Raw genomic sequence first — 12,564 nt, forward strand, 5'->3', positions numbered from 1 at the left:
TTTATGTGTAATATTATTTTAATGAAGAATCTGTGGTTAAAAATGAGTACTGTAGAAAAAATAATGTGGTAAAATGTGAAAGAAAGGAAGACAAGCAAAGCCTTAATCTGCAAATTAAAATTTTCAAGTGTTCTAAAGCGTGTTGCTCTTATTGGTGAATTATCTTCTGCCCTTATGGGCTATATACAAATTTGATGTCATTTTCAACTTCTCGTTTAACGCTGTTTTCAGTTTTCTGTATCATCTTCAGAAAAACCTAAACTGTGTCTAAGTGTACAGAATTGACTTCCTTGCACTTCTACGGAGAATTTGTTTGAGAACTGAATCCTTCTGTATCTTTGATTCTCTTGTTCCAATTGAAGGAACCTTTTGTAGTATTGTTTATGTCAATATATGATCTTCACAGCAACACAAGAGTTTTGTGCATAGTATTATCCCGTCTACAAAATGCTAATCAAGCCTCCTCGTCCTCACAGCAACTGCAGTTATTCTGTTCTTTTCCAATGTCCAATTGGCCCTCTTATGTGCTGTTGGTGTCAGTTACGCAGGTTTGCATTCATTACCTTCTGCTGGCGCCTTTTCTATTTCACAGGCATTCGGTGTTACTGAGATATTTGTAAATATTTTTGCAGTCTTTATTTTACATGCCTCGTTTAGGAAATTGACCCCTGCAAAGCAATCTCAAAGAGACGGAAATAGAAGGATCGACCAGAGATGAAGATCATGCATTTTTAATCGAACACTATCCTTTGCAATGTGCTGCTGAGATGAACCACTATCACTATATCCAATCTTTTTGCCAGCCTTTCAAGTGAGTAGTTGCAGTACAGCTTAATCTCTAGTTTAGTTTTCTGTGTTAAAACTGTAGTCAATCACTTTTGATTTAAATTCACTTATTTTCATGAATTATACAGCATTTTTTCTGCTTTTATGCATGAGGAGAGAATTTTATAATTATGCCTATTAGAAAATTAAGAAGATGACTATGCCTTTGTTTGTGTCCTATTCTTTTGAAAAAAAAAATGCATTTAAAACAGTGTTTTAATATCATTTCAATCACATATTCTTCAATAATATAATTACACGTAAATCTAAAATTTTTCCTTATTTTTTAACAACACATTTTTAATCGATGCGCTATTCAAAAATTCATTCATTCCTCTAAAATGGGGCTCAAACAAGGGCTATATTATCAATAAGAAAAGTAACTTATAATCTGGGACATGCGATAAAGGAAAGTAAGCCTATTTTCATGAGACAAAGGAAGAAATTTTTCTTCGGTTGAGATAAAGTTTTGAGGTATACAAGAAGTTAGAATTCGTATTTTATTAATTGTAAATCAATTTTAATAATACTTGTGTAATTAGCTTCAAACATCTATATGGAACATAACAAACAGTGGCGAATCCAGGAATGGAAATCAGCTAGGGCAGGCGCTAGTTGACCGTTGATCGTCAACAGTCAATGACTATATAGCGGTCATTTATTAACATTTAATTGAATAATATTAAAAATTCTTCGATTTATATGTAAATGCACAAAAATGTAAAAATTATATACATGTGAAAATATAATTCGATAGTATTAGAGGATCAATACACAGTCTCTTACCAGACATATAACGATTAGTATGTAAGTATTATTAGATTGTTTAAAGTTATTTATGAAGTACCAGAAAATTGAATATTGAGTGCGTCATCTCTAAACATACATGTGACGCCTCTAAAGAAAAGCTTCTCATCAGTCACAAGTAAAACTGGTAAAAGGAAACCTAAGTTGCAACCTAGAGTCTAGAGAGATTGAATTTCTCAAATAAAAAATTATTAGGGTGTGTTTGATTACATTTATTTTCCATGGAAAATATCAGTTTTTTATCCAAATTTTCACTTTGAGTGTTTGATTGCTATTTTTTTCCATGGAAAATATTTTCCAACTTTTGAAAATATGCCTAATTTTCCTTGTTTTTAAGGAAAATATTTTCCTTGGGTAGAGGTGGTTTTTATTTTCCACAAAAGATGGAAAATATTTTCTTTTCTAGGTAATATTTTCCATGTCAATCAAACGCACCCTTATAGTTAACCCCATAGTACCATGAAAGTAAAATTATCAACTAATAAGAATTGAACATACTGTCATTGGCTATTTGCTGCATCCAGCTTTTAACGTCAATTGACGATAGCTGCGACCCCTAATAAAATGTTGCCACTTATCCATTTATGGAATTAGGCAATTAGGTAAAGAGTTTGCACATTTGGGGTTTCAATTGGAGCTTCAGCCTTTCCCAATCGCCTTGTGATTATTAAAAAGTGAATTTCTTGTGCATGCATTTAGGAAACTATTATTTGGGTTTTTATTATTTTTATGTAGGCGAGGGGGCAAGCTTACTAATATAATCTCACAAATGCAACGATAAACAATGATGCTTTATTCTGCCCCAGCTAACTTTGAACATTATTCTCTATCCCCATCCCTCTATAAATCCCCAGAGGTTTCAATTGGGATTGAAAATTAATATTTTTAACAGAAAAATCGAACAAATTCTTCAGAATTCGCAACTCAGCAAGATATTACTCAGCACATTTCTATTTCTTAAGTTTTTCTACACGAATAACCATATAATTGTTTGCCCCATTTGCAGTTCTGGCATACTCCTAAAGTTTTATCGTGGTTCTATTATCAATTCTCCACGTAAACAATTGACAGAAACAGATATGGTACTAGTCTTTCACACATTCTTGAGAAAATATAAAATTCGACAGCAAAAATAATAGATAGAACTCAAAATTTGAGTTGAAGAAACACGGGGGAAGGGGAAGGGCTTCGAACACAAAAACGGAGGTTCGGAAGCTTTTTAAACATCGGAATTCTACTCATTTTAGTATTCTTACCTCCTTGAAAAGTTAAAAAAATCAAAATCCAACACCTCATAAGAATAGTTTTGGGGGATAATTATTACGCCTTTATCTACGTGCTGGCCAACGAGGCAAAGAAGCCATGTAATGATAGTCGCTTATAAGCAAGATGTCACTTGGACCCCAAAGATTTGCATGCCATTCACTCTGAGGCAATAGAGAGCCTATGAATGGTCCATCAAGGCATCGGAGGTAGCCGTATCCGTGGCAGTCGTAATCTCCATGTGATGGTTAAAAAGTATAAAGCATAGCTATGCGAAAATGTCTACCTTCGTGCTTAGATGTGCTTTTTAGAATACCGCTAAGAACTACAATAAGCACATTATTGCCCACTAAATGGCATTTTTTTTTATATTCAGGTATCCCAACTTACACTAAACTAAATCCTGGATCCCCAAGACTAGAACCTTGGAGGGGGTAAATCGCGGGTTATGCCTCAACTGGATCACAGGTTCCCTCCACCGCCTGTACATTTCTGTGCACAAGAGATCCTATTTCAAAGTGATTGCTCCATACCAAATAAATCTGGTCGCAGGTTCCCACCAGGATTCGAACCTCCACCCTGCCGCTGGAAGCAAGGCAATGTTGATTGATCCACCAGTTGAGCTGTGTCCCGGGACGTATGCAATGCCTAATTTGTTTGGCAGCATGGCATTCAACCCTTAAAATGGGAATTCTAACTTGCATTTCAAAGTTGAATATATTTCTTTTCTTCCAAACTCCAATTTTGAAGTTCCAAATTCATTCACCAAAGAAATGTAACAATAACGCGAAACTGCACTTACAGACAGGAAACAGTCTACAAACAAGTATCTGAATTATAAAAATGCTAAAAATCCTCCAAGAGTTAGAATTTTTCTCCAATTACATGTATCCATAAAGCTGCACCTCTTATTTCTGGCAAACTTTCTAACCCTACAATTACTAAACTAGATATCCTTACTAATACTACTGACAATTTAATCATACATTACATGCAAACGATCAAGAGGTACCGAGATCAAGAAAATTAGTACCTGTTCTTGGCCAGGGTTAACTTCAGTGGCAACATTAGAAACTAAAACGTGGGATTGAGATCTCTCTTTCATGGTTGGTACTCTTTTACGATTTGGGGGAAATTGAAATTTGAAAATGACCATGAATTGATTAATGATTCATTGATTTGGATTTTGGGCAGTTGGATTTAGGCCTTGTGTTTTTAAACAAAAAGAAGCCCATTCCATTCAATTGTCATCAGCTCAAAAGAAAAAAAGACAACACATTGTCTTCTTCCTGCCTCTCCGACTTTCTCCATAGCTGACTCTTTGCAAGTCTGCAACTGCAAACCAAGCTATCGGTTGTAACATAATTTAATCATATGTCCTCTAGTTCCCTTTCATTCAACGCTGAAGCTTCTGGAGACTACAACAATGGAACTGTAACTTTCACTCGGCAGTCCCGGTGGCTATTGAAGACTCCGACGGATCTAACTAGGGGCGGCCGCCTTAGTTCGTTAGTACCTGGATCCGCCACTGATAACAAAGTTTTAGTTGTATTAACAATAATTAAAAAAAATATATTCTTTGTACATAAACAGTCAGACATTAGTTTACATACAAATGATGTATCAGAAAAGAGACGAATTCTATTTTTTTTTAATACATATATATATATATTTGGTTGAAAAAAATTCTAATATGATCATATCTCACCACCATATTTATATAAACATATTATGTAAATGTAGTTTTCCAAATTTTTTTTTTTTTTTTTTTTTTTTTTTTTTTTTTTTTTTTTTTTTTTTTTTTTTTTGCATTACGAAATAATTCACAATAATTTCATTCAAATATTAAACTCAAGCATCCAAATGGAGAAGGAAACAATAAAAAGGTCTTTTTTCGTAACACAACCTCTCATTGGCTCTTGGACCATGTTTCTTGAACAATTTCAATATATATGGCGCAAGACTTCCACACATCAAGGTTAGAATGGGATCGAATGGCCCTCCAGGGCATAATCCAGTGGTGCAAATGACAGGAGTGAGGTAGTCTCAACTTTGCTGACAGTTGCAGTGTGAGGATTCGATTTTTGATATATGGAATTGGACTCTTTGTTGGCAATAGTGTGTAGGCAAGCTTTTGTTCCTTAGTCTGCTGGCACACATCCCGCGATTTACCTCTCTTACGATGCTCCAGGGACGGGGTAGTGAGGACCCTCAAAGTTGGGGTTCAACATTTTAAAATGGGTTCGAATGTTTTCACAGCTCATCCAATGCATGATTTGATTATCTTGATTTTTGATCAATGAACATTAAAAAAGCGAAATTTAAAATGCTATCCAAACTGTCCCAACATATGTTGTTTTTGGAACTATATGAACCCAGAAAGTGTTCGAAAAGAAAAAAAAATTAAAAGTAGAGAAATAATTGCTGGAGGGAGGAATAGGACTACAAGTCTACAACTTGCTTAGGGGACCCGCTCGCGATATGGTCATGTGCGTTGTGGCCGAACACTGAGAGAAAGGATACGGTGCCCCGCAATTTGTGCGCTCCTATTTCTTTAGAATTAGGTTGGCAACCCTCGTTGACAATGTACTCACAGTAAGGGGATCTACGATTTTTTTATTCAGCGTGGACTCCATTTCATGTGTCTAATTGTCAACCGGAGTTATTAACTCTGATTGTAAACAATTTTATTTGTACACATAGCACAACTGTTTTCTTTACGAGAAACGATACACCAACTCTGCCACGGCACGTGCTCACGTGACTCCTTAATCTCGTATTTTTTTAATAATGAATCGTGACAGAATTTTGCCTCAATAATCTTCAAAATAATATTTTATATTTAGCACAGACTGGTAAAGATTCTGTTGGCCCCATTTAAATGTCTTGCTTACCCTTGTCTGCTGCAGCACTCAAGCTAACATTATATCATAAAATTAGATAGGGAATGAATAATTTTTACCAATCTTTTAAATTTTTCATTGACTCAAGTAGAATGGTTCTCGTTCATGGTGGACAAAATAAAATGTGTCGATAAGCTAACATTGTCACATCAACAGTTAAATCATCAATACGTGGCAGTTTGTGAGCATAATAAACTCTTCTTTAGTGTCGGTAGAAGATTATTCTCATTGACTCGAAAGGAAGTGGATAAAAATTATGCTTCCAATCATTTCCAAATATTAAGAAATGTAACAAAAATATGAATCAAGATGAACTTTTTTGTTTCCTTGGCTATCGTCTAATTATTATTATTATTATTATTATTATTATTATTATTATTATTATTATTTGAGGAATTCTTGCCTGAAATCTTGTTAGTAAATAAGAAAACGGCACTTCAAAGATGGTGTAGCTTATAGCGAAATGTGTTGACTTCAAGGACGGACCCACATGGGGTCGTGTGGGGTTAATTGACCTCACAGAATTTTCAGATTCTTCCTTTTTTTTTTCTTAAAGTTATCCAAACAGAGGAGGATAAGGTTTTCTTTTTTCTTTTTATTTTTTTTTCAGTTGAGCCCATGTAAATTGAATCATCAGCCTGTGTCCAAAGAAAAAAAATTGTGTAAGCCTAATTCTAACAAACCACCAGGTCCACCATTCATTAAAATCTAAAATTAATCCACTACGTTTAATTCTTCCCTTTCACATACCAAGTCCACAATTCAAAAGAGAAAAGGGCAAAAGGTAATTCCTCCCAAGCCCACCATTGACATCAATCAAACGTCGAGCTATCTCACCACCACCCAGCACAACCACCACCGCCACCAACACTGTAACTGCACCGCACAGCACCACACATCACTGCACAATACAACATTGCACAGCACCACCATAGTAACCGCAAAACCATTACCGCATCACACAACCCATCACAAACCACCCTAAATTGTCACATCAGCCTCCACAAATCACGACTTCACAGATTTCTGTCCGACTGTTTCCATTTCTCCAACATGGTAACACATTAATAACTTTCAATTTTTCAATCCAAAATTTATATAAAATTAAGTGACCCATTACCCAAATCAAAGATTTCATCTCTTAAAAGTGTATGTTAGCGGGACAATCTGACAAGACAACGACTTTTGAACTGGTAAGTGGCCCGTTTCAAAGTGTAGAAAATGCAGTCTGTAGTTTGTTAGACTTTATAAATTGGACCCTTTTATATATATTTGTCGTTAATATTGATTATTGAGTATGAGTTTTTGAAAAATCAAAGTTTTTTTAATTTTTGTTTGCAATTTGTTGAAATTAAATTAACTGATAAAAAAAAAATTTTCAAGTAATTGAGCATTTTTAAATTTTCTGTTTTAAGAATTATATTGATATTAATTTTTTGACAAATGACAATAGCTTTACAAATACATCCATGATGCATCTTGATTGTGGAGTGAAACTGTGAAAGTTCATGCTAAATTATAATGTATAATTCTTTTTTATTGACAATACATCAATGGCTAAATGACAGTTTAGTTCCATATATTGAGAATGGTGTATTCGCCAATATTAATAATGATATAATTATACGACGTTTTTAGAGTATGAAAATGTGTAGATTACAGTTGTAGTAGTGATTAATGATATGTTGTTTTAAAAAAAATTGTATTTCAATTTTTGACTCCCCACAATATCGAATGTTTAGCTCCGTCCGGATTGACTTGACATCTTTTCATCTATAAACAAGAATTAATGTGCCGTGATACGAAACTGTAGAATTGAAGGTGTTTACTGTGATCGGAGATCGTGCACGGCTCCAACTATTGTTGCACAACTCGACCTCACAAAATTTAATTCTCAACAACCGCAAGGGTATAAATGTCATTGACTTACTCCACCCAACTCACCCCAACGCCCCCCTTGGAGAGTTGGTGCTATTTCATGGTTAAGATACAACTACAAATACGAAAACAAACCCCCAAAAGAAGCAACATCACTTTTACACACGCCCTCTCTACTTGCCCTTTTTTGTTAAAAATGAAAGAAAGAAGATAGGAAAGGGTAGTGTTTTGTTAGAAACAATTTTGATTCTGATTGTCGTCCAACTATATTAGACATAGAGAGAAAAATGGTGGGCTCAGCAGCATCAGACAGGGGCAAAGAAGCAGCAGGGATGATGGCCCTTCATGAGGCTCTAAGAAGCGTCTGTTTAAACTCAGACTGGACTTACTCTGTCTTCTGGACCATTCGCCCTCGCCCGTACGTACTGTACCCTCTTTATTTTCTTTATTTTTCATCTATCCCTGCTTAAAAAATCACTTCTTTACTCCGTTCTTGCAGGAGAGTTAGAGGTGGCAATGGTTGCAAGGTTGGAGATGACAATGGTAGCTTGTAAGTGTTTTATTTGACTTTTCCTAGAACAGAGCCTAATGTTTTTCTTTTGTTACTTGGATTTAGGTTGTAATTTTTTTGTTTTGGTACAGGATGTTGATGTGGGAAGATGGGTTCTGTGGAGGCAGAGTTGCAAACTGTTTAGATGAGATGGATGTAGAGGATCCTGTCAGAAAAACCTTCAGCAAAATGTCTATTCAGTTATATAATTATGGAGAAGGGTGGGTACTGGGTAGGTGTTTTTGGTTTTATAAATAATTTCTCTGTCATTCTTTGTGCTCCAATTAAGATTAGGCTGCTGCACAGGGAGCTAAAATCAAAATTTGAAAATATTTTTAGTATGTGTATTGACTATTGAATGTGTGAATTGATTGCAGGTTGATGGGGAAAGTTGCTTCTGATAAGTGTCATAAATGGGTATACAAAGAACCAGTAGAGTGTGAACCAAATATCTCCAACTACTGGCAGAGTTCATTTGATGCAGTATGTATATCAAGAAACCCTTTATAGCATGTTCGATACGTTAAGTTGAATTAGACAAGACGGGATAGATAAGAACAATTATCTTTTGTAATAATCAAGAAAGCTGACTTTTCACCTCTCTATTATTGGTCTGATTGAACTTGTGTTATTTCTATGATATACTAATTTCAGGTTCCTCCTGAGTGGACTGATCAGTTTGAATCTGGCATTCAGGTCAGAATCAATAGTTTAGGGTTAATCTGTTAATCCTTCAATGCTTAATGGCTTAACCTTTGTATCCTTTGACATGTCTTAAGACTATAGCTGTTATTCAAGCTGGACATGGCCTACTTCAACTGGGTTCTTGCAAGATTGTGAGTTCACCTCGTAAATATTTTGTTATTATAATCATGTTTATGTGATTTCGTATCACTTTGATCTCACGAGAGAGTGTATATCTTGTTATAGATGCCTGAAGACCTTCATTTTGTGCTGAGAATGAGACATATGTTTGAATCCTTAGGCCATCAATCTGGATTTTACTTATCCCAACTGTTTTCTTCAAATCGAAATGCCCCATCGTCTTCTGCAGTGCCTTTAAAGCAACCGACAATGCCAATCCGCCCTTCCCCTCACCTATTCAATTGGGGACAGATGTCAATGCCTTCAGCAACTTCAGTCCTTAATACATCTTCCAATTTTCAAAGTTCAGCTCGACTTGGCATTCCTCTGTCCAAGGACGAAATGCACATGTTCTTTCACCCGCATCCATCAGAAGCAAGGATGGAAGATATGATGGGAGATCATGAAAACGATATCAAATGGCCTAATGGATTGAGTTTCTTCAATGCTCTAACTGGACGCACGGATGACGCCAAACTTCTGTTTAATCCTAATGGCCTTGGAAACAAGCCAGAAAATCCAAATTCTGATGCTACGAGTTTGCACAACAATGGTGGGCCAAATCCCAATGAGTTATTGACCTTGGATAGCCACCGGGATAGCATTCGAAAAATGGAGAACAACAAGTTCAAGAGGAGCTTTACGTTACCTACAAGAATGACTTCATCGGCTTCACTTGATCATCACGCCGCACACAATACGGGGGAGTATAGAAATGAAGCAGGAACGTACTCTGATGTTATGGAAACTTTGGAGTAATTTTATAAAGGGCATGTATGAAAGTATAGTAGGTTGAGAAGTGTTTCCTTTGGTGTTCACCTTTGTTTGTTTTAAGCAATTTCTATTATCATGTTGCTCTTTGATCCTTTGGGACCTTATTATTATTATTATTATTTTTTTTCCTCATAATTTTGTTGTAGACTTTAGTTTGCCATGAAAAGTTCAAAAGAAAATAATTGTTCTAAAATTGAAAATTGATCATTAACTTCGAAAATTGTTGAACACTAGTTAGACTTTATTTTTCTCGTGACTCGAGTTTGGCCTTAGTGTGCTCGAATGAATCTCCCTGTCCCCAACCCGGGACAGGGAGCATCTTTATGGTGTGCTCAGTTTTGGTCATGGTCTACCTTGCCACGGCATTTTGCCTCATTATTTTTGGATCTGACCACGTAAGCATATTCCGTCCATCTTGACTATTGCTTTCTTATGTTTGCAACTCGATGGTCAACTATCCACCTTGTCGGGTTGGAAAAAAACACCTTTAATCATGGAATTAACTGGTGAATTGCGGGATTAAAGGCCAAATAGGCGTGGATACTGCCAGAACCATGAAAAGTGTCAATTCACAAATTCTTTAATAGTTCCATTATTCAACTTTCCTCTTTTGAATTCCTCGAGGACACGGTGATTTTGGTTAAAGTTAGTAAAAATTGATGGATCCTGTTAAGGATGTCAATTGGGTCGAGCCGGCTTGCGGTTCGTTGGCTCGACTCGTCAAAGCTCGGCTCGTGGGCTTGACGAGCCCGAGCCGGCTCGGCTTGTCCAAAAAAATGGAAAAAAATAAAATTTTATCAATAAAATTTGAAAAATTTGCAAAAAAATAAAAAAAAATAAAATTTTATCAATAAAATTTGAAAAATTTGCAAAAAAATAAAAAAATCACGAGCTCGCGAGCTGCTCGTTAAGGATGTCAATTGGGTCGAGCCGGCTTGCGGTTCGTCGGCTCGACTCGTCAAAGCTCGGCTCGTGGGCTTGACGAGCCCGAGCCGGCTCGACTTGTCCAAAAAAATGGAAAAAAATAAAATTTTATCAATAAAATTTGAAAAATTTGCAAAAAAATAAAAAAATCACGAGCTCGCGAGCTGCTCGTGGGCCGAGCCTAGCTCGCCCACGAGCAACGAGCCAAGCCCGAGCTCGACTCGCCACGAGCCCGAGCCGAGCTCGTGGGTTAACGAGCCGAGCCAGCTCGGCTCGACCCACTGCTATCCTTAAATCCTGTGAAATGTATAATGAAAAGTGAATAAAAGTTGTGAGTTAATAATGTCTGCTTAAAATTTGACCAGCTTTCTAAGCCACTGTTTGGCCTCCATTAATTTTTATTACATTACATTACATTTTTCTTTCTCTTATTTTCAATCACACAATCTTTCAATAAATAATATTACACGTAAATCGAAATTTTTTCCTTCTTTTTCAACCATTTATTTTTCCTTCAAAAAAATACCATTTCACCCATTTTCAACTCTACAAAATGGGGGCCAAACGGGGGTTAAACAAAAGTTTTACCAAGCATCATAATAGTCAATTAATTACTTGTTTGCCTACAAATTTTTGAGGTTCAAACTTGTGCCTTTCTTAGTATTCTAAGTAGTGACTTTGGACCAGCTTACTCGCGATATTTTCCTAACCAAACGTGGAAAAATTAATCAATATATTTTCATCTTTCCTTCTGAATAGGAACTCTTTTTGTTGAATTAATAAAAACTGTAGAATTCATGAAAAATGTGTTAGCACATAGTATAAACATTCAACTGGACAAACATGTCTTGTCTTACAAAACGTGCTTTCATCAAATAGATTTAAAATAAATTAGCGGACAAAAATGAACCTTAGACCCCCTCCCTTGTTGGCGTTCTGATGGCATGGCATTCTTTTCACGATGATACAAAAGACCTCAACACTCTTCTCCCAAACCATCCTCTTAAATCACTCCCATTCTTGCCGTGTTTTCTCGATTTTGACTCGCGGGGTTCGACCGAATCTGCAGCTTTTCTTGATCTTGATATTGATCTTGATCCCTGGTGCATCAGTACTGGCGCTGGCGCAATGAATTGCCACCTTCTAGAGGAGCAATACCGTAGAGCAACAGCTGCCGTATTTGTTGGTAATTTGGACGGAATTTTCGCCCCGTTCAGTACTTTTCTTTCAGAAGCCTCACTTGCACTTGTTCTAGCACTGCTAGAATTGCTTCTTCTGCTGTTGGTGCTGTTACTGCGCGACGACATTAAGGAGTCCTTGCTGATTATGCTGCTTGATGAACGTGAATAATTAGAACTATTTGCGGATTGAAGTTGAAAAACATGTGGTAAAAGCCGGCCATTCAAGAACAAATGATCGGCAGGAGAATCTGGGGTTTTTGGTGTAACACATTCGAACTCAAACTCGGACATGATTGGATTGGAAACTAATTGCCGCCGTTCGCCGGAGAATTTGCATGTAATTTCGTGTTATATTGATTGAAGTGAGAAAGATGACGTTTATATGAAGCTAAAGTTGATATGAACAAAGCATGAAGAGTTGGCTTTTCCCTTAAAGAGGGATCATGCCGTACGAAATGGACCCCCCTGTTGGGACGGCCAACTCCACCTTCGCTTAAATAATGAAGCTTACAACGCGGCCTCCTCATATAGAAATATAAGTTGTTCGATAAAATATATTTTCATAAATGAATGACAAAGAAACTTAGGCCCTGTT

The 12,564-nt window shown here is 36.3% G+C and overlaps 1 protein-coding gene and 1 long non-coding RNA gene across 2 annotated transcripts; both read left to right on the top strand.

Annotated features, from left to right (window-relative positions):
* The first annotated feature begins 38 nt into the window (after nt 1-38).
* Nucleotides 39-957, top strand: LOC111368896. Its single transcript, XR_002698066.1, has 2 exons — nt 39-548; nt 633-957. It is a non-coding gene; the product is annotated as an uncharacterized LOC111368896 (long non-coding RNA).
* Nucleotides 958-7,794: 6,837 nt separating this feature from the next.
* Nucleotides 7,795-9,940, top strand: LOC111368897 (protein RICE SALT SENSITIVE 3-like). The gene is made up of 7 exons (XM_022990406.1): nt 7,795-8,094; nt 8,176-8,226; nt 8,319-8,447; nt 8,604-8,709; nt 8,881-8,922; nt 9,006-9,062; nt 9,157-9,940. Exons 1-7 carry the CDS (start codon nt 7,964-7,966, stop codon nt 9,847-9,849), a joined length of 1,209 nt encoding a protein of 402 aa, XP_022846174.1. The 5' UTR covers nt 7,795-7,963; the 3' UTR covers nt 9,850-9,940.
* Nucleotides 9,941-12,564: the final 2,624 nt, after the last annotated feature.

This window comes from Olea europaea, chromosome 19 (genome assembly GCF_002742605.1).
Source record: "Olea europaea var. sylvestris chromosome 19, O_europaea_v1, whole genome shotgun sequence".
Taxonomy (NCBI): Eukaryota; Viridiplantae; Streptophyta; class Magnoliopsida; order Lamiales; family Oleaceae; genus Olea; species Olea europaea.